Source organism: Pogona vitticeps, chromosome 3 (assembly GCF_051106095.1).
Source record: "Pogona vitticeps strain Pit_001003342236 chromosome 3, PviZW2.1, whole genome shotgun sequence".
NCBI lineage: Eukaryota > Metazoa > Chordata > Lepidosauria > Squamata > Agamidae > Pogona > Pogona vitticeps.
In genome coordinates this window covers 81,850,880-81,873,902 of record NC_135785.1, presented here as the reverse complement: position 1 = coordinate 81,873,902, position 23,023 = coordinate 81,850,880, and the positions used below count along the sequence as shown (strand labels likewise).

General features: G+C 37.4%; 1 protein-coding gene across 13 annotated transcripts in view; it reads left to right on the top strand.

Annotated features, from left to right (window-relative positions):
• Positions 1-23,023, top strand: part of CPEB3 (cytoplasmic polyadenylation element binding protein 3) — a 120,648-nt gene that overhangs the window by 10,669 nt on the left and 86,956 nt on the right. For 9 of the 13 annotated variants that reach the window (XM_020782920.3, XM_078391316.1, XM_020782921.3 and 6 more), the window contains exon 3: positions 22,814-22,973. In XM_020782920.3, coding sequence (XP_020638579.1) covers positions 22,814-22,973 — 160 coding nt within the window. The remainder of the gene's footprint in view (positions 1-22,813; positions 22,974-23,023) is intronic. The other 4 variants (XM_078391319.1, XM_078391318.1, XM_072995338.2 and 1 more) reach the window with 1 other exon arrangement.

The window sequence follows — 23,023 nt, the reverse complement described above, 5'->3', positions numbered from 1 at the left end:
TCTGAAATGCAGGGTTATTGTAGATCCAGGAAGAGTAGGAGGCTTGAAGTCTGAGATTAAATGGCTGACTAAAACCAAGAACACTTCTGGAATCTAGTTAATGTGGAGAAGATAATTAAAGAGCTGAACCTGTTCTGCTTTAAGAACTCTCCCTTATTAATGCTGAGAAATGAGGTTCAACAGGATTGTGTTTGCAAAATCAGACACATGACTGAAAATAAAATGCTGAAATTGCTGAAGTGCAATCTTGATACTATGTTCAGGGTGTGGATTTTAATACATTCAGGAAGAGTTTTGGGTGTGTGTTAACATGAGTATCTCTTGCTTATAATAAGAATTTCTAATGGCAAAAAAGAAGATTAAGGAATGTAGAGAAGGTACAGGAGCACAAAAAACCTTTTTCTATTTTATACACTGTTCAGAGGAAAGATACAATAGGACACGACCTTCAGAGCCATATTGCAATGGAGCCTATTTACTAGCTACATAAGCCCTGAAATATTTAAAGCAGCAATGTCCTTCATTGGTTTTGTTATCTAAGATGTCAAGGCAGATCAGTTGCAACAGATGAAACTGAGGAAAATAGAAGCTCTGAAATTTTAATGTAGAATGGAACGTGCCTTGGTGTTAAATGCTGCCTTAACTGAATAATTGGCACATACACTTCACCTTGTGTCCCATATCAGGTTCTGAAGAGAAAAGCCTTTTTAGTTGCTCTTTTATCATTTCCAAATGCAGTCTGTACATTTTTTTAAATGTAGTAGGATATCCTATTTGTTTTTTGAAAATGCATTTAGGTTAGCCTTTTTTCCATACATGCAGTCTGTAACAAAAGCTAGCATAACAAAGCATCCATTAGGGTTGATATTTATACAGAGTACTGTATATGTTGTGGTGCAGAATATAATCTCCCTGAGAGTGCAGGTTCTTTTCATTCAAAAAAGTGTGTTGTCACCAGACTTTATTTTGCTGTTTCGTTGTGTTTTAAGGGAGAGTTGCTATTCCCTATTGGATTTCCAACCACAGAGGAGGAGAAGCATGTTTCTGCCCATCAGTTTCTGGACTTTAAAGCCCCAGGATGGGTAAATGTCATGGAAGGGAGACTTATTCTGAGCCATTCTGCCTCAGCAAACTGCTCAGTTATTGCAGTCTTTAAAGCATATGTGACAACTAGCTGCTTTTTGCAATATGTACTGACGGTTCCTACATTAGCATTTGGAAGCATAAATAGCTAGGTTAAGATATGTTAAAGAACTTCCCATATGCCATTAAACCACGAACATAAACTAATATACATAACTTTCCTTATTGAAAATGTTCTTTGCAGTATTTATAAATCTCATATTGACACATCTTCTGTCCTTTCAGGAGTAAATTAAACTTTAAGAATATATTTAAATAAAATACTACTTAGGCCAAAAATAGAGGATATACTAATTAATTCCCATGGTTATAAGGGGTATACATTTAAATTGGTTTAATGATCATACTATCTTTCCCAGGCAACCCAAGAAACTGTGGCTCTGGAATGGATCTAATGATCTCTGATGAAATTCCCAGCATTTTTATCAAACTGTAATTCCAGATTTATTGGGATAAGCTTAATTAGTGTTAAGACTCTAATAAAACCACATCATAGATTTTATTATTCTGTGATTTCTTGTCATGGGAATTTGCATGAATACTAAGAACATCATGTGTCTTAATATGTTCCAATAAAGTGGAACTAGGGTTGGAAAAAAAAACAGAACATTTATTTTATTGGTGCTATCTGAAATATTTGGGTTTTGTAATTCTAACTTGTATGTTGTTGGAATTTTATGAATTGGTAGTTCTAAAAATACCCATATTATTGTTAACTTAAGCTAAGGCCTAATATTTTATTTTGTAGTTTTTATGAGCTGTGATAATGTAAAGCAAACAAAAAATTGATAATTGTAATTTCAACTTGACTTCCAAGTGATCATCAAAAGGTTTATGAGGGAGAATAATGCAGTACTCAAAGCTGTTTTGGTAATTCACCTGCTTTTAGTAACATGATTAGCATTCCACAATGTGCATGTAGCCCAATGCAGTCTTTGAGGTCAAGATGCAATTGTACACATAAGAAAATATTTGATCTTTGCTAAAACGTAACATGTTGTTATTATGGATATTTATGTGGTGTGACTTTTAAAAACTTGTGACTCACATAAAGGAAACGATTAACTGATTGTGTCAGCCTGAAACACTGAGTAGAGACCTTTTTTTGCCAATTTTTCTAAAGCAACCTATGTATGATTGAATCAGCTGCTTCTCTAAAACAAGGTCAAGGTGATGTTTTTAATTACTCCCTTTTTTGCTTGTGTTTATATTATGGCCTTGATGTCATCAAGCATTCAATATAACCTGTGAGCTATCTTGCAGGACAACATTGTTTTGTTGTTGCACCTAGAAGTGTTACTAGGATATCCTGGGACTTGTCCCTTAGTCCCTTAATGTTACTCTTGGGAAAAATGTATAATATAGGAAACACTAGTGTTATCTTTTACTTCTGATGTACATATTGTTGAAAGCCTCTACTTGTAAATTGGCACTCCATTTCATGCACCAAGCTTGTCACTGTTTTTCTAGCTTGAGTGCTCATCATAACTCCCTGGCTGAAATTGTATTGCTTAGTGTTGTAAGTCACTAAGACAGGCTCATTGAATCAATGGGGATTTGTTGAATCAACACCTCTGTAAGCTCCATCAGGTGGCTTGACTCTAGTTATCACTTCATTCTGTAGGTACAACATAGAATGTAGTATAAAGTATAGCCTACTATAGTGTGACTTTGTTAATTAAGAAATACGATTTCAGCCAATGTGTGGTTTAGTCATGACTGAAGCTTTTCTTTAAAGAAAACCAATCGATAGAAAGACCCAAAGTAGCACAGTAGCTGGAATGTTGGTTCAACCTACATTCAATCCCCTTCTTAGCTGCAGAACTTACTGTGTCGTACCTTTCATTGCCTCTCTGGGCAACTTTCTGTGTGGGTAAAGGCGAGATGCCATTTAAGCTGCCCCGAGTTTTCTGGAGGAAGAGGAGACTAAATAGGTGGTGATTCATCAATACTGTTGCATTTTATTGATATGAACAAAGTAATAGTCCAGCTAATGTGAAATATGGTTGTTGATATTTAACACATCTTAGCTTCAAAGCAATATAAAATAAAATGTTAAAAATTACGCTTTTATCACCTCCTAATCTAGCATGTACGGTAGCCCTACTTTTGCTTAGTGGTATAACTACAGATGCTTTTGATAATCATATATAGAAAAAAAATTGATTGGCTAGTGTGCTGGCTGAATAATTCTTCATTTTACTGAAACTCAGATAAAATTAATTCTGTGCAATTCACCACAGTGTATGTGTTGCTGTTAAGAACAGCATTTTAACCAAGAAGGGTTGTCCCTATTATTAGGCAGCAGAAACAGGACATTACAAGTATAATGAAAGGTTAGAGCATTCTTTTTTGATTTGTTGTTTCTTACTGTCAGGAAATGAGATAGGCACTTGTGATATTTTCTTTCTCAGGTTTCAAAATTACTCAGTTGGAGTGGGACACTTGCCTTATATCACAGTGGTTAAATAACAGTAGTACAGTCAAGACCCTGCTCATGACCCTGAATTCAACCCTGATGGGCTTGGGTAGCTGGCTCAAGGTTAACGCAGCCTCGCATCTGTCTGAGGTTGGTACATTGAGCGCCCAGCTCGCTTGGAAGGCAATGTTTAGCTTTCATAATTCTGAACTGCCCAGATACTGCTTTAAATGCTAGGGGGTATTATAGAAGCAGCATACTTTTGCTTTGCTTTTTATTGAGCCAATTATATCTTGAGTTTTGGGGGAAGATTATTGAGGTGTCTTCAACTGCCTCTAATCAATCAGTGCAGTAATATTTAAAATGACTTAAAAAGATGATTTAGCAATTAAATTCTAATGCAAACAGGAAGAGTTAAATGCAGATTTTAGAGCTTTGTCCCCAGGTAGTGGAGATTTTAAGGAATATTAATATGATTCTTGCTTCATATAGGAACCTTTATATTTTGTGTCACAGTAATAAACTGTGTTGTGGTAACACAGTAAATAGTGGTAATGGACAACGGCTTCTAAAGTTCTTTGCATCATATTGTTCAAGAATAAAATAAATACATTCTTATGTATATTTTTCTGTGTATTTGCTGGTTAGCTACACAGCTGGTTAGCTGCTAAAACTGGGAGAATTAATTATGCCAGCTGATATTATAGATATAAGTAGACCCATAATTATAAATGTTCAAGCCTTACTGTGTGGTTGTAAACTCATTTGACTGTAGAAGCTACTATAAATAGGTACTGAAACCTTTATATTAAACGTGGATCTGAAAACAATACTCCAAAGTCAGTCAAATTCTAAAAAAAGTCTTTCTCTTTTGCTACTTTTGAAACTGTAGGTGAGATTCTGATTTGCTCAATATACTCCCTAAATTGCAGTTGTGAAATCTCCTTTCTATTCTGTGCTTAATTATGGGACTGAGTTTCAGCTAAACATATACAAAGCTTAGTTATTAATTTATTTCATCATCACTGATGCCACTAAAAACAAAAAGTGTGTTCTGATGTCAAGGATGATAATATGCATTGTTGATTAGACAAGCAATGTCAGACTAGACAATATTGTTTTTACATTATAATTCTTAATAAGGTAGCATCTGCTCATTATTGATCTTTTAAAACTTATCTGGAATGTGCTTTGTATGCAATTGTTAAAAATGCTTCAGTTAATATAGATGAATGAGTGTCTCCTTGTTTGTCTACATGGGCATTGTATGTATAAGACATGTTATTTGAAGTAATTTAGAATAGATCATGCAGGAATGGAGGGAGCTGAGGTAAGCAGCCAGGAGTATAACTAAGCCCTGGCCATAAGCTTCAAAATGACTATGTATTATGAGATATTACAAAATTGGCTTGTTTTTAATGTTAATCTTTAGCTGCTCCGTAATTTTGAATGTAGGTGCTATTGCATACGCTTGTACTGTGCTTTGTGAACAGGACTTCCGTAATAAAATATATTCTAATAATGAAAGAATTTCATTAAAATTAGTACAATTGTGATGAACCTTTTGAGACCTGGGATTACATATTGCAGTAAATATGGGGGTGAGGTTGGAAGAGAGGAGTAAAAAAAGTTAGACAACACTATCTATTTTGCATTTCGCTGATTTTTTAAAATCCATAGCACCAACCCAAAATAATTTTCACCTTTCCTATGTATAAAAGCTACAATTTGTCTCTTTACCCATGTTCTCTGCCACTGATGTCATCACATTGTGTGCACATTAAGTTATCTCCACAATACCTTGGCATTGGGCTTCTGGTGGAAGCCCACTTTTGCATAAAAACAGGAGATGCTGGGTATCTGCTTGGTTTCCTAGTAAAGCATCTTAGGAAAAGTTCATGAGGAGAATAATTCTGTAATCTGTCTTTTCCAGCATGATTACTGGGAGAAAGCTAAGGTTAAGGCCTCTCCTTTATTTATTTATTTATTTATTGGACTTATATACCGCCCCATAGCGCTACAAGCACTCTCCGGGTGGTTTACAATTTTAATTATACAGGCTACACATTGCCCCCCCAGCAAGCTGGGTACTCATTTTACCGACCTCGGAAGGATGGAAGGCTGAGTCAACCTTGAGTCGGCTACCTGGGATTTGAACCCCAGGTCGTGAGCACAGTTTTAGCTGCAGTACAGCGGTTTAACCACTGCGCCATGAGGCTCTTAATGGCCGGCAGATGGCCTTTGGCTCCTTCTGGGTGTAGGCACGATGGTCTGGTGCGGTCCCAGGAGCAGCTCCGGCCTGTAAGCTCTCTCTCCCCCTAGGCCAGGTGGTTGATGTTGAGAGGGGGTGAGGCAGCCAGGAGCAGCAGGCCGCAAGGCCTGTAACCACAGAGGGAGATCCAGCAGGGGCCCAACCATAGACTCACTGCCTCTCACACAGTGAGCTATGGCCGGCAGATGATCTTTGGCTCCTTCTGGGTGTAGGCATGATGGTCTGGTGCGGTCCCAGGGGCAGCTCCGGCCTGAAGGCTCTCTCTCCCCTTAGGCCAGGTGGTTGATGTTGAGAGGGGGTGAGGCAGCCAGGAGCAGAGGGAGAATAATTCTGTAATCTGTCTTTTCCAGCACGATTACTGGGAGAAAGCTAAGGTTAAGGCCTCTCCTTCCTCCCAGCAGTCTGGAACACGAATGCTGAAATATGGGATAGGAGTTAATCTTACTCCTTTCCCAGTGACCTGCATCAACCTCACTGGGAGAGAGTTGAGGATAAAGCTTCTCCTCCCTCTGAGCAACCTGGGTCAGGATTTGTGTTTTGGGAGCAGAGTATACTCCTGCTGTAGGAATGTAAATGTTTTCTATCCCAATCTAGGGATGAAGATTGTGAAATTTTCTCACAATATTGGGCTTGTTGGGGTGATCCTAACAAAAGTATCATGTGGTTATTGATTTTTGGTCATAAGGCTTACTCTGTTCTTTTGTGATCTGATGAAGTCACGGCTATCTCAAAATATTTTATTGTATGTTTCTCGTCAGTGTTCTTTTTTCTATATTATTTCTTGCAGCAGAGATGTTCTTTAAATTTCACTAATTGAAAAAGGGGATTCCTTTAATTTCTGCCTACTTTTCTCCCCAGCATCACAAGGTGAAAGGGAGAGGCTGCCTCTTTAGTACAGTACCACATTTTTGGATATAAATATTTTTCTGAGAAAATACACTTCATGTTTGGGTTGTGGCTTTTAGGCAGCCCGTACAAATAAGCAGGATCTCCAAATAGGAAAGCAGACTTTAGGGTATTGAAAATTTCTAATACAAAGCATAAAAGATTTTCTTATTCAGGATTAGTATAAAAATAGCTTTAGGCTTCTCTCTGGCTATCATCAGGGAAGTGTTTTCAAGTAGAGAAGTTAAACTAAGCAAAACTGAAAACATCAGCCTGAATTGCAAATATCTTCAAATATCAGAGCTGAAGTGCAGTGATCAGAAAGACTGATTGTTAGTGCAATGCTGTACAAGATGTCATGGGAATGAAACGTAGACTCACATTGGTTGTGTGATAGAACTGCAGAGAAAAATAACAATCTGTTGTTAATACTCAGTGTTGTCTGTGACGTAGCAACTGCAGTATTTGGCAACTAAGTATTTGGCTTAAGAGATGAGTTTATAAAGGTGAAATTGTTCAGAGGAAGATATGGGACAACACATAGCTGTTTCTTAAACTAATCACAATAATGTGGTGCCCTGATTAAACAAAATGGCCCAAATTCCCTTCCCTAGTTAAGCTGGCATAATACAAACAAGACAACTTTTTCAGGCTATGTAAGAACATTTTGGCTAATATGTATCTAGATTGTGCTGTTCCATCAGGCAAACATTGTATGTGCTGGTGGGTAAACTTATTATTGTTTGGGTTTTTTCCCCCCAATCTTTGAATTCAAGCATAATAATAAACTATGTTGTTGCTAAAGTAGAGTTAATAAAACAGTATTATATTTGAACTCTAAACAGGCTTCATCTTTCAGAAGGCGACAACATGCTACTCTGTAGATCAGTGTTTCCCAACCTTGGGTTCCCAGATGTTTTTGGACTAAAACTCCCAGAAGCCTTTACTATTAGCTGTGCTGGCTATGATTTCTGAGAGTTGTAGTCCATGAATATCTGGGGACCCAAGGTTGGGAGCCACTGTTGTGGATGTTTTGAACTATTTCCACACACCCTGACCTTTATACTGAGCAGAGCTGAGGGGAAGCGAAATCCAAAATATTAACTAGTCACTAGATTGGCTATCCCTACTCTGTTAGTGTAATGAACCAAGGGCAATTAAACCTGTTTTCTATTCTGGACAAAAATAACCACATAAAACAAACAAAAAAGAAGAAAAAAGCTTCCCATCTCCTTAAAGCCATTGAGAAGTGGGGTGTTGGGGAGCCCACATGCTCACTGTTGCTTGGCTTGATCTCCTGATGGCAGACCACAGCCTGTTGTGTTTTTGGAACAAAGCTATTGTCTGAGAGCTCTTCAATGAATCAGATTCAGGAACTATCCAAAGGACATGGTATTAAATGTGTAATTCCTCGTAAAATACTAAGGAAAATCTTAATAGCCTGTTTAGAGTAGAACTGTGGCTATGACTTGTACTTGATCTAATGCTTAATGTTTTATAGATTTCAGTGGGTGCAAAGTAAATAATCAGAACTATGAGTTTTAAAGCCGTAAACCTATATTTTTATAGCAAAATGCTGAGATTGTTTAATCTGCATTTACATTACAATTTTCAAAAGTCCATATAGTATCACTATAGTGTAGTTTTATATCAGAAAGATAATATATTTGAATTTGTTATGTATTGTCATTTCTGACTTATAGTGCCCCTATGAATTAATGACGTCCAAAAGATATTATAATTAATAGCTCTGCTTGGGTCTTGCAGATTAAAAGCCAGTAGCTTCCTTTATAGAATCTATCCATCTCATGTTAGATGGTTATCTTTTCTGACCACTTTACAATTTTCCTAGCATTATTATCTGTTCTAGTGAATCTTGTTGTCTCATAACATGTCCAAAATATGATAGCTTCATTTTATCTTCTAGTTAGAGTTTAGGTTTGATTTAATCTAAAATACTATTCTTTGGGATTTTTTTTGTTAGTACACGTATGTGTAAAGCTTCCAACACCATGTTATGAATGATTTCTTCGCTGTTGGCTTTATACATTGTTCAGTTTTTACATCCATACAAAGTAATTAGGAATGTCATAACATGGATAATCTTGGACTTGATTTGCAGTGGCACAGTCTTGTGTTGCAGTCTCTGTTTTGATGAACCAAGGTAAAGAAAACCTTCAAAAATTTGGATTTCTTCATTGTCAACATTAGAGTAAATAATTATTCTATAGTCATTATTTTGTTTTCTTGATATTCAGCTATACTGTAATTCTGTTTTTTTGTTTCAATTTTTATCAGTAATAATTTCAAGTCATTGTTATTTTCTATCAGTAATGTACTGTAGTGTCATCATTAAAGTACTGTATTGTTGTTTCTTCCACTGCTTTGTATTCCATCTAAATTTGTTTCATCTTTCAATATGGTATTTTCACATAGACTGAACAGAAAGGAAGGGAAATATAACCTTATCTGACATCTTTTTCAGTTAGAAACAATTTTGCTTTTGAGTGTTTGTTCTGTCCTAATAGTAACTTCTTATCCAGAGTATAGGCTGTGCATTGGAACATCGTAGAACACCTATTTCTTCTAGAATGATACATAACTGTTCATTTTGTTGTTTAGTTGTTAAGTCGTGTCCAGCTCTTTGTGACCCCATGGACCAGAGCACGCCAGGCCCTCCTGTCTTCCACTGCCTCCCGGAGTTTGGTCAAATAACTGTTGATAGTCCAAAGTAAAAAGTTTTACTGTAATTTATAAAGAACAAACTGATTTTCTTTTGAAATTCTTTGGTACACTTCAATAGTCAATATATATTTGCCATATGATTTCTAGCCCCTCTTGCTTTTCCAAATCCTCCTTGAACATCATGTATTTCTTGCTCCATTTGTAGTAAATTTCTTTGTTGCAATACCTTGAGCATTTGCTTGGATGGAAAATTAATGCAGTGGTTGTACAGTTACTACCATCATTGACATTTCCTTTTGTTAAGGTTAGAGTGTCTATTGAATGTTCCTAATCTGTGAGCCATTTTGTTTTCCATATTTGTTGGTATATTCTGGTTAATACTGTATTTAGATTCAGTTTCTGGAACTTGAAATAGCTCCGTTGGAATCCCAGCTAATTCCTGGTAATTTACTTCTTTCAGTTGTTTTGAGAGCAGCTTCCATGACTCTGCTGTACAAGCAACTAAGGGTGTGACTACACTGTTGAATTAAATTGGGAGCTGTTTCTGGTTTTTAGAAATTGATTTAATATCACATGTTTTTTGTGTTGATGTGTGCAACCTTCTGGAACTGCTTTTAGTCAGGTTGTGAGCTGTGTGGTATATTGGCACTTCAGTGCGCCAGGTCCTGGTTTTTCCTCTGTATTGAAAACTTAATTCTGTACTGGAAACTTAATGCCTGCCTTGAGGCAGGTGACACTGGACCCAGCAGCTTTTATTCATTAGCAGCCTACAACATATCCCACAACTACACCATTCCCTCTTTTCTTTAAGAATTGTTATGTCTGATTTCAATTGTGTTCTAAAATATTTAATTTAAAAATAAACTTTGAAGTGCCATAGTGCTAGGTCGATGAAGCACTAAAATAGGAATAGATGGGAGGGGGAGAGCTTGGGGTGCAGGGTATCCAAAACCCATTGTATTTGGCATCCAAAACTTGGAAAACCTCACAGAACCCCACAGGCATATTTACCTTGGCACAGGTGATCACACATGCTAAAACGAATAAAAAAAAAGCACGACCAGAATCAATTTAAAAGAAGTGACCTCCACATGGGTTTTTTAAAAAACCCTACTTCCTTCACCCAAAAATGTGTGCTTAGCTGTATGTTGTATAGCTGGAGATTTAAAATTTGCCTTCAAGCGCGCCAGACTGGACACAAAAATTATGATTTGTGGTTGAACTCTAAATCAGTGGAAGGCAAATTGTGATATGAAAAAAATCCAGGCATGTTGCCTGTAATCTGATATTGTGTGACTAGTCAAAACAGCATTATACAAGCCACTACTATTAGAAGGTGGCAGTCTAGACAAAATAGTTGTGATTTTTGAATAGTTTATTGAGCCAGGACCATATTTGACAGAGTGCTTATAGACAGTATATTATAGGCTTACTCTGTGCCAAATTTGGAAATGTTTGGAAAGTGCTTTTAAGGTTCTAATTCCTGTTTTTTTAAAAAGCTCTCGCCGTTGTCTTGTTACAATGTTTGTTTGCAGCTCATAGAGAAATTGGTAGTTACCTTTATATCTACCACTGCTTCCTCAAAAGGAAATGGTTCCTCTTGTGCAGTTTTTAAAATTTGAAGTTGATCCATCATGGCATTTTAACTATACAGGACCTTAAACATGCTTGTTTTATATAGGAAATACAGTTTTCATAAACTCTAGCTGCATATGCATATTGAAGTAGTCTGTAGCATTTGTCCAAATTTCTTTCCAGTACTTCAGGAAAGTAATTAGTCTAATTCAGCTGATTCTGTCGGGTTATGGGGGTGGATGTTAATTGGGCTTGCCACCTGTGCCAGTGGGCTTCAAATTCATATATGAATACAAAGTCCCCATCTGTAATCTCTATGCATGATTCAAAAAAGCAGGAAATGGCCTGACCTTTTGTTGCAATGTTGTGTCCAGAAAAAAAGGATGCAAGTCTTTACATAGCGAAGACCAGTCTGAATGTTGGCAATTCCAGTGTCAGCAATCAAGATGGTGTACAGGATCCCCTCTTTTGCTCACTGCCATTCACAATCTGACACCAAGCTAGGGAAATTCTGAGAACCTGACTCTTTTTTAGAAAAAAATTAAATACTGTACATCCCACACAAACTCAAAGCAGTTGTCTGTGGAGGCCCTGTTTTGAGCATTCTTGCCACTCCCACAGAGATGGTTCTTGGGTGACTGTGAGAGAGGTGGTCTTCTCAGTAATTATATGCCATCTGTGCAATAGCCGCCTCCTTTCCACCCCATTGTGGGGTGCTTTAGAATTGACCAACAAATGAGATAAACCAAGCTTCAGAAATAGTGATGTGCCCAGACAGGACAACTCTGTGACCATGTGAAGATTTGAACATGAGTCTTCCATGGCCACTCAGTATTTTATCTGCTACATTGCAGTGTTTTTCTTGTTACGTAGAACGAATATAGATTCATATGGATTTTCTGTTTTCCCCAAAATTAAATGTGAGGTTGTAAATGTAGCATTTTCTGGAAAGTAGATTAGTTGTATAAACACTTTTTGTTTCATATATTTGTTGTTCATATTTCCTCATTGTTCAAAATCTACTGCTTTTTATCTAGTTCAATTACTTCAGTTTAGTTGGGAAAGAAGGGGTGGACTGGTGGGTCCACCCTTTCTGAACCTTCTTGATCAGCAATGGCAAATCTATGGCATGTGTGCCACAACTGGCAGGCAGAGCCATCTCTGCAGGCACACAAGCCATAAGTTGCCGGATTGCTACTGCCCCCCCCCCCGGCAGCCAAACCTGATAAGGCGGCTACAGCCATGGTGCTGGCACCCTGACAGGCGGTGGGTCAGGATCTGGAGTAGTTGACACTGGTGGTGGATCCGGAGTGGGGTCTCGTGGCACCTCTGTGCCCAGGATTCCCCTTCTGCCGGCACCCACCAGTTGGTTTTTTTTTTCCAGTTTGGGCACTCAGGCCCAAAAAGGTTCACTGTTACTGTTCTAGATGGAGAGAGTGAGTTTTGGCAGAATGCCCTGACAGAATGTGTCAAGGAAGACTAGTAGTAACTGTTATTTTGACAGATTTAAACGCTTTTTCCCTTTCATTCTTTTGTTCTATTCATTTATTAGTCTAATACAGTAATTGGTTACATTATTTTCTTCAGTTGACAATTGAATTGCTATTCCTTCTGGAGCTTTTTTCCCCCCTAAGGGTCCATGGAAAAAAAAGGAAGTTCCAAAATATTGTCAAACATTGTGTTCATTGGAAGGGGAAGATTTCCCCTTAGGGATTGGTTTATAAACTGTCTTTTCTTTTCTACTCGGGGAAGATGCAAATCACATCCTCCTGCAAAATTGGTTTGGACTTTTCAGCCTAGATGCAAAGGCACTAGAGCACCTGGCTAAATTTGGTTTTGAAAGGTGTTCTATGCCACATACATATTCAGTAGCTCATATGTCATTTACCTGGAAATATCCTAATATTCTCCAGGTCCAGATGATCTTTCTGATTTCTATTGTGACAGCCACCACACCATCACCATCAGGCATGCCAATTCAACTCTGCAGGCCTGAGCCTCATTGCTAATGCTTACAATGTCAACTCAGCCTTGGAAAGTCCCCCTTTGATGTTGTTGCCATGAATACTGACAGGTTACTGTTTGTAACATTTGGCCTTTGAATTGTCATCTATGCGTTCACAGGACACATACCTTCTCCCCTCTTTGGTACCTGCAGGTAACTGATACTTGTCACTGTGTTGTTTGAACTTATACAAGTAGATATCTGCATATTTTAATATATGCTATTTTATATTGTCTTTTAAATGTTTTTTAATGTTTTTAAGTTTTAATGTTGTACGCCGCCCAGAAGCCACTGGCAATGGTGCGGCCAATAATAATAATAATAATAATAATAATAATAATAATAATAATAATAATAATAATAATAATAATAATAATAATAATAATAATAATAATAATAATGAGAATGAGAATGAGAATGAGAATAATATGTGTAGTAGTGGAGCTACTGCCAAAGTGCTAGAAAGCTCTAAAAGAGAAATTCAATGCAGTAAGAAACTTATTTGTGTGGATGTGTAGATGTCTACTTGAAGAACAAACATTACATTCAGAAATCTGTTTTACTGACCAACACACTTAGAGGGGATCATCTGTCCCCTTTCTGTCCCTGCTTTCCACATGGAGAAAGTGACTGGAAATATAGGACTTACAAATTGCAATTATTTTGATTAGAGTTTTGCATCATAAATAAAAATTTAGTTCTAGGTATTTGAGTTGGTAGCATCCTAGCAAGCATATTATACCACTCAGAAATTTTAAACTGAATTCTTTAGTGCTGGGGCAACTTTCATGATTTAAGGAAAACATGATAGCTGGCTGCCACTGTAAATATTATTGCTGTCTGCTAACATACTTCAAATTGTATTATTTCAACACACAGATTAGAATTTCTCAAATACATTGGATCAAAAGATAATTAAATTCAGCATGGATTTTTAGACTGTGTTCTCACAAGTAATACATTTGAAAATTACAAATTATGTCGCTGTGTAAACATGTCGGGTGATTGAATAAGTTAATCTGTCTGAAAAGTAAATGGTTAGATGTTTTTCTATAAGCAAAGGATGTTAGTGTTTGGATAGTTATGCACTATATATTCATAATTTGAGAACAATAAATGATTCAGCTCTAGAAAATGAAACACTAAAATTAACCCTGAAACTATAAAATACCTGGTAGATTATGACTATGAGCAGAAGCTGATTTTATATATATCACATCTCAAAGTTTGCAAATTAGCTTGCTTTGTTTTGCCATTCTTCTTCGGGCTTAAGCAAAAGATTCTTTGGACATCTGATCCAACATAAAAGTCTGCCTGAATCACATGTTTCTACTATAATGTGCATTCTGCTCTAATGATAATATCTATAATATTTGTTTTTGTTTTTTATTTTAGGCATTAACATTGCTTTTATGGTGGTGACCAAAGACAACTAGAATAGAAGTACCTATTCTAGCTGAATCCCATCATGCCTCTTTTCTGCCTCTTTTTTTATCCATAGAAGGCATCACTTTTGTCAGAAAGGATAATTAACAACTCTTTAATGAGCTACCCAGTAACTTTTTGCTTTAACTGTGATCACAATATAATTACTATGGATTGTAAAATATGTTACTGTACTATAGCAAATTCAGCACTTCTGCTAGAAAAATGGGCCTTAGCCTCGATGGTGTTAATGTTTCTCAAAGCTGAGCTATTTCATACTTCAGGAATATACTGTACTAATTTGGAGATTCCCCCTGCCTTGTTTGTTGCTTTTTTTAAAGTGACAGTCGTCTTGGATGTGACGGATTCTTAATAGTTTAAGTGGATGAATAATTTTCATCACACCTAGACAGAATAGAAGATGCCTGTCAGTTTTTTTTAGAAAGAATTAATAAAGGAAAATGCATGAACAGATTTAAAGCTAGTGCTAAACCAAATATAATTTTAATTTGAACACCGTTGTTAAGCATTCAGTCAATTGTAAAAAAAAGTCTGCAGCTAATTTGAAGGAGCGTGGTAATAAAGGTAAAAATAATTACTTCCACGATTTTTATTAAACAAAAAGATGGAAGTAATCTGTATTTCCTTTTAATCTTTGCAGAGATAAATGACATTCTTTTTTGAAGTGCTGGGTTAGGTGAGCTAGATTTCTTCAATTTTAGATTTTTTTTTGTTATAACTCAAAATTAAGGAAGGAAAGCATAGGTTTTCAAAGTAGGTCAGCAGTCATGTTACAAGACATCTTGAATATTTTAAGTATTTTTAGAAACACAATGTAGTGCTTGGGTCTTACACAGTTGACCGCAGTCATAGGTTCCTACAAAAACTGAAAGGGTCATGAAGAGAGAGAAAGGTGGTTGTGGGGTTGTCTGCTACACATGTTTCATACTTAACTAGTACAGCAATATGTTTCAAAAGCTAATGCCTAAATGTTGAATAAACATTTTGGCTACTTTCCTGGAAGATTTCTCATTGAGTATTTAATCCTTATTCTGAATAAACTGTAAAGAAAGTAATTTGATGTCACCCAGATAAGTTGATTGGCAGCATTTCTTCACAAGAGGAAGTTGCCTATCTCCTTATTTCCTAAGGTAGTACAGGAAACTACAAACAGGTTGAAATAAACTCAGTGGTTTAGGTATCTTGCTGCAGTATCTGGGAGTTTGATTCCCCACCGTGTGGGGCTGGACTCAATGATCCACCAATTCCATTTCTTCAGTTTGAAGACAATAATGATTTTTCTTACCAATTTTTTATTGCTTTCTATTGTTATTTTTGGTTGTGTTTGCCTCCCGGAGTATTAGCTTTGCTACTAGTTGGGTGGGATCATCATCATCAATTTGCTGCCCCATGCAATTCTCCAATGCTGAAACAAACTCATTACTCTCACTTGCCGTAAAAAAAAAAGGAAGATGGCAAAATGGTAGTTCATGTTCTGTATGTTTGTTATGTGATATGAGAGTGTGAGATCTCCCTTGTCCCTGCATTACTCTTGTGGGGTAATTTCCCCATTTAATTATGGGTCAAAAGACTTACTAACTTGTGGGAGACATTCTGGCTTGCAGCAACAATAGAAAATGTTTTTCTTCTGTTGCTTCTTATAGCTAAACAGCAGAGAAAAAAACAAGATGGACAATCTTTTAGAAGGGATACTGTTTACTATGAACACATGTCTACTGAAAACTTCAACTAGGTAAAGGTATTGTATAGCCTGCTGAGCATAACCTTGCTAGCGTGTGAAATGAGTGCAATTGTATGGTTTCAGAAGTATGTGGACAGAGAACTCCCAGAAGTACAAGCTGGATTTCGAAGGGGCATAGGAACTCGAGACCAAATTGCTAATATGCGCTGGATTATGGAAAAAGCCAGAGAGTTCCAGAAAAACATCTACTTTTGCTTCATTGACTACACAAAAGCCATTGACTGTGTGGACCATAGCAAACTATGGCAAGTTCTTAAAGAAATGGGAGTGCCTGACCACCTTATCTATCTCCTAAGAAATCTATATGTGGGACAGGAAGAAACAGTTAGAACTGGATATGAAACAACTGATTGGTACAAAACTGAGAAAGGAGTACAACAAGGCTGTATATTGTCTCCTTGCTTATTTAACTGATATGCAGAATACATCATGTGAAAGGCAGGACTGGAGGAATCCCAAAATGGAATTAAGATTACCAGAAGAAATATCAACAATTTTAGATATGCAGATGATACCACTCTGATGGCAGAAATTGAGGAGGAATTAAAGACCCTCTTAATGAGGGTGAAAGAGGAGTGTGCAAAAAATGGAGAGAGCAAAAATACCTCAACATAATAAAAATTAAGATATGGCCGCTGGCCCTATCACCTCCTGGCAAATAGAAGTGGAAGATATGGAGGCAATGAGAGATTTTACTTTCTTGGGCTCCATGGTCACTGCAGACGGTGACAGCAGTCATGAAATTAAAAGATGCCTGCTTCTTGGGATGAAAGCGATGACAAACGTAGACAGCATCTTAAAAAGCAGAGACCTCACCTTGCCGACAAAGGTCTGCATAGTGAAAACTACGGTTTTTCCAGTAGTGAGGTATGGAAGTGAGAGCTGGACCAGAAAGAAGGCTGACCATCGAAGAATCGATGCTTCCGAATTGTGGTGCTGCAGGAGACTGTTGAGAGTCCCCTGGACTGCAAGGAGATCAAACCTATCCATTCTGAAGGAAATCAACCCTGAGTGCTCACTGGAAGGACAGATCCTGAAGCTGTGGGTCCAATACTTTGGTCATCTCATGAGAAGAGAAGACTCCCTGGAGAAGACACTGATATTGGGAAAGCGTGAGGGCAAAAGGAGAAGGGGACAACAGGGGATGAGATGGTTGGACCAAACTCCAAGAGGCAGTGGAAGACAGGAGGGCCTGGCGTGATCTGGTCCATGGGGTCACGAAGAGTCAGACACGACTTAATGACTAAACAATAACAAAAATTGTATAGTACATTCAGAAGCAAGGAAAAATAATATAGTATAAATTAACATTATATTATAATGCAACATTGTAAATTAAGAGGTCAGCTTACACTGAGTAGTTAAAATATATTTATCTCTCCCCCTCCCTCTTTTGTTTCAGTGCCTCTTGCATAGTTTTAGGTATATGTGTATCTTGGAGGTTCTGATCTGGAGGGTGTTTCTCTGAACACATCATCTACTTCTTTCTTGTTTTGCCTGTACTGTACTTATTTTACACTACTGGACTTTGATGGACTTTTCCAATAAGGTCTCTAGTGATTAGCAACAAGGATGGCATTGGTGCTGTTGGTTCTGGTAGGCTGTATTCCATCCCCACTGTGCACTAAACCTTCTGTTGGATGATGACACACAGCATATGGCTCTGCCCCAAAGTTTCTCTCTTCTCAGATGTCCTCCATTCCATCCCATTGTAGATGGCTATTTCCCAATTCCCATTTGAGAGGAGCACAAAATTCTTTGCCCCTCTTTGATTGAAGAAAGCCCCTACAGTCAGAGATTAGAGGTAACAGTGAGATTTTCCCCACTCTGCTCTTGCTCTTCACTGGGAATGCGATCAAGGCATGGAGAGGAATTGCATAGGTTGTCTGCTTTTAGTGGCAAGAATGGATCCCCCCCCCCGATGCTGCTTGCTAATCCAGTTGGAAGATGAGACATGGGGAAATGCTCCAACTCTGAACTATTAAACTTTGATGAGGGTGAGGGCTTGATGTGAAGTTTTTGGAGACTAGAGTTCCCCTCTCCTGGTCCAAATGTTTTCAAGTTTTCCAAATAGTCCTTGAGATGTTAGTGGCTTGGAATCATTCTGTCTCTATCCTAGCTGACGTGATTTTATCCAAAACTAACTTGGCATATATAACAAAAAAACAAAGTTAAAAAACAAAAAAGCCCATTTTATCGGAAAGGAATTAGACACATTCTTAATGGATAGGTAACAGAAAATTTGTCCTTCAATAGATGTTAGGTGAGATTAGACACAGTAACTACATATTGTTGGATATTGCGGAAAAATCTTAAGAGTCAACAATTTCATACTCTGGTTAAGAGGGTATGAAACAATTTCATACCCTGGTTAAAAGCTGTGAGTTCCACATTTGGGGGCTGAGATGTTTTTGAGACTACCAGAATATCTAGGTAATCCAGCCAGCTGATGGTCATAGTTTCTGGGAGCTATAGTCCAAGAACATTTGATGTCTCAGGTTTGGGAAACTCTGACCCAGCTGGCTAGTTGTTGAATACAGAATGCTGGGTTAAATTATTTAAGCCTGATAATAAAAGACAGTTAACATGATTTTCGCAGAAAGTTTACAATATGTTTGTTGTTCTTCTCAATTAATCTTCAAAACACTTAACTACTTGTTTGCTGGAGATGGGTAAACCACACTGTTTGCTCTGAAAGGCATTTTATCACCAGTACACTAAAATTTAGCTGAAAACCTCAAGGGGTTTTATGATTGCTTCATGTTGAAGGGTGTAAATGCTAGTTGTCCATCAGATGCTATTTCACAATCAAACTGGATAAAAAAAATCAGCACATTTAAAAAAGGGGTACTCCCTCAAGTGGGTAACTATGTTTGTTAGTAGTGGCTCTTAATTTTTTTTTCAGCAGTGTATCTTTCATGTGGTGTACTTTGTTTCATCCCTGGGATCTGACTGGTCACTAAAAGTTAAACACAGCTAATTTTACAACACTGATTAGTGAGGGAGATATTTCTGAGGATATCCTATTGTAGAAGGGAAAACATTTCAAATTTAGGGGATACATGTTTTCCTTATACTCTTAACCCTATTTTTCAAAGTGAGAAAAATGGGGGGGGGGGACAGGTAGCACTTGGCAGCAAAGGCTGGAGGTGTACCTGGAGCCTTCCCATTTGACAGCAAAAGATACGCAGAATAGTTTTCCCTACCAAGAAATCATAGGGCTGGGCTATAGGTTCCTCAGTTTCCTAATAGGTAATGACACGCTGACATAGGAGAAATTATGGGGAGAGCAGCTGAGAGAACACTGTAAAGCCAACATATTCAAAGGTGGTGGTGGGTTTGAGATAGATTGTTGGTGTCTTGATCTGTCTGCGGCAGCAGTTGGGCACCCACACATTGAATATTCACATGCATTGCTCTTTATTATCCTATCAGACAAAACCCAAATAAAGACAAAATCCTTGTGGCATCTTAAAAACTGTTATATTTTAATGTGAGCTTCCATGGAGGTGCCACAAAGTTTTTGTATTTTATTTTTATTTTCTTTGGGTTTTGCCTGATCTGGTTGCACAGGCTAACAAGGCTGCCTCTTCTAAAATGTTATAATCCTCTTCCTTTCAGGGAATCAAACTGTATTGATTTGGTTCTCATCTCTTTTTGTGATGAACTGTAACTGAATGTTTTATCTTCATGTGAAGCACCAAAAGTGCTAGTTTGCAGGAAAATACTGCGTGATTCAAACTTATTCTGAATGAGAGGATTTTGAAGTGGTACAAATGTTTGTGTTTTGTGGATTTTTGCATACATTTTCTTGAAAGGAAGAGATTATTGGCATTACTGTCCTGTTTGCCATCTTAAAATGCTTTTACTTTAGATCAGTTGGGGGGGGGGAGGCATTAAATAACCTCCGGCCATTTACAGCTCAATATCTTTGTGGTTTAACTCTTTTTAAATTTAAATTTGTAATTACCATAGATATTTGGTCTGGCATAGCAAGTGGGATAGAGAGCCACTACAGTCTCTTGTGTCACATAGTGATCAAGTACTGTACTTAGCTGTAAAGAAGGAAGTTAAGATCCAGTCCTGAAGGAAGCCTGTATCTCATTATTCCTCCTCACCATGCCTCTGTGTTCTCTCTTTCTGATTGTGAATGTGGTGATGCCTGTATCGACTTCATTGAGATTAGGCCAACTGTACACACTCAATTTAACTTCTCTTAGAATTATGATATAGTCAGATAGTATCCTTTTGAGCTCTGTGGTAAGGGTGAGGATGCTGATCATAACAATCAATATAAATTTACTGCTTATAGGAGAAAATGTGCTGCACTGCTATACTGAAAACCATTCAAATATTTCCTGCGCAGATTGTAGGTTTTGGCATTTCTGTGAGTCTTCATTTCCTGTATATCATATAGGAATTCTTGTGTGGCCCTGATATGTTGTCTCAGGACAGTAGAGGAGCACATAGGGTATTTTTAGTGCCCTTGCTCCCGGATCCTGAACTTTTAGGTCCAGGATTTGCTCTCTTTGTTGATGTAACACAAATATTTTTGCCTGTGCAAGAGACTCAACATTGTATTTGTTTTGAAAGTGAAATGATAATCAGTAGAATCGGGTGATTAGAACTATTAAATTAAAAACATTTGAAATAAAGTTCTTTACAATGGATGCAGTTTAATACAAGTAGGTTTTTTATATCATGTTGCATGTCAGCTTGTTCTTTCCTTTCTTTTCTCCCCAAGGCTGGTTTTGGTTATCATGGCCTATCTTTCCCAGTTCTTCCCCTCCCCCTTTTTGGAAAAAGGATAATTAAAAAATGTAAATACAAGCATTTATTCAGGGGACAGAATTTGGAATCTTTCATTTTAACTGGTCTTCTAAAATGTATTAAAGGCTCTCAGGCACAGATTAATAATTGATTTGTTGGGCAATGCATTCTAGCACTAAAAAGATAAACTGAACCTAGCAAGAATTTCAAGCAGCTGCTGCAAGCTGCTTAGTTTTGTTGTGCTTCACTGCTTTTATCAGCTTTCAAATGGTTTTTACAATCTTGCTGTGCCCAAGGGTTTTATGCCTTATTTTGCAAGCAGGAAGTGCAAATGGTAATGCTTTCGGAATATGTTGTTCCTATGTTAAGCTGAGTTTCTTTCCATACTTCCACATCTGTGAAGATTCTCAGTCATCCAGGTGTGTTTATCTAGAAGTTGAGTCATGGCAACTGGACTTCTTTCTTGTTAGGTTGAAATGTTTCACTGCTCATCCAAGTAGCTTCTTCAGTCTGAAGAACTGAAGAAGCTAATTGGATGAGTAGTGAAACATTTAAACCTAACAAAAAAAAAGTCCAGTTGCCATGACTCAACTTCCAGATAACATATTTCCACATGTTTCTATTTACCAGGATACCTGGAAATGTGAAAACATCTCCCTGTCAATCTGTTTCTGTAGAACATATACCTTCTAGTAACCTTAATATATAAATACCAATGGGATTAACGAAAAATTAAAGGCATCTGTTCTGAACTATAAGGTGGATCATAAGAGTGCAGATAGTATTCCTTGCTGTAAATTCATTGTGTTCCCTTCCAGCTACTCACAGATATGAGAAGAACCTCTAGAACAGTATTTCAGGTGGAGCCAAGGGGGCAGGGCTACAGATGGAACACAACTTAAATTTATACATATAAATATATATGATTATGAGTACTACAACTTTGCCATGACCTGTTCTGAATGCAAAATAGTTGGTTCCACAGAATTTGCATGATAGTTTCCTTATTTCCCCCCATAAACTGGGGCAATTATAATTCATCTTGCAACCCCTTGCTCTTTGTAGCATAATGCTTCATGTCTCAGAACATGGAGTGGAAGGGAATAAACAGGATATCTGGAAATCTTTTTAATTTTTTTTAAAATTATAAACCAAAATACATATGCTACTAGATATCTGGAAATCTTTACCTTGCATCTGGGTGAGGATAAAACCCTTTTCAGGTGATGCTGTTTCAGAAAAGGGACAGTTGTTATCATCTCATTCCTAAATAACCATGTCCTTCTGAAATTTTTGACTAGGCACTTGTCTAAAAAAAATCCTGTCAAGTTAAAATTACATGCCCTATCTTCACATTTATTCTTGCCACAATACAGTGGTGCTTTGCAAGATGAAAGTAATTTGTTCCGCGAGTAGCGCTGTCTTGTGAAATTTTCATCTTGCGAAAAGTGGTTTCCCATAGGAATGCATTGCAATGCATTCCTATGGGAACCTCGCAAGATGAATGAATTATTTTCTTGCAAGGAATTGGTCTTGTGAAAAAAAAAGTATTGCGAAGCACGGCCATAGAAGAAGCCATCTTGCGAGGAACCACAGTGATTACAAAAACCATTTGCTTTCGGGTTTTTTGTCCCGCGAGGCGTTCATCTTGTGAGGCACCACTGTACATTGCATTTACGAGAAAGAGGGAAGATCTGCTCTTGTTCCTCATTTGTTCTACAGCTCTCAGGATTCTCGTGAAGACCTACCAACTTGACAGTTGTGTTTTCTGTTATTCTGTAGTAATTTGTGATGAGTAGAATAAGTGTTAAGTGTTTGCATTATGTAGTGATGTCTTTGTAACAGTCCTTTTGTTTTTTTGCTTTTTCCTAGGACCGGAATCGGCCCTATGATACTTTTAACTTGCACTCTTTGGAAAACTCATTAATGGATATGATAAGGACTGATCATGAACCTCTTAAAGGTAAACACTACCCTCCCAGTGGCCCACCAATGAGTTTCGCTGATATAATGTGGAGGAATCATTTTACAGGTTAGGAATATTCATATGTTCATACTCACTTTAAAAGAAAACAGCTTTTT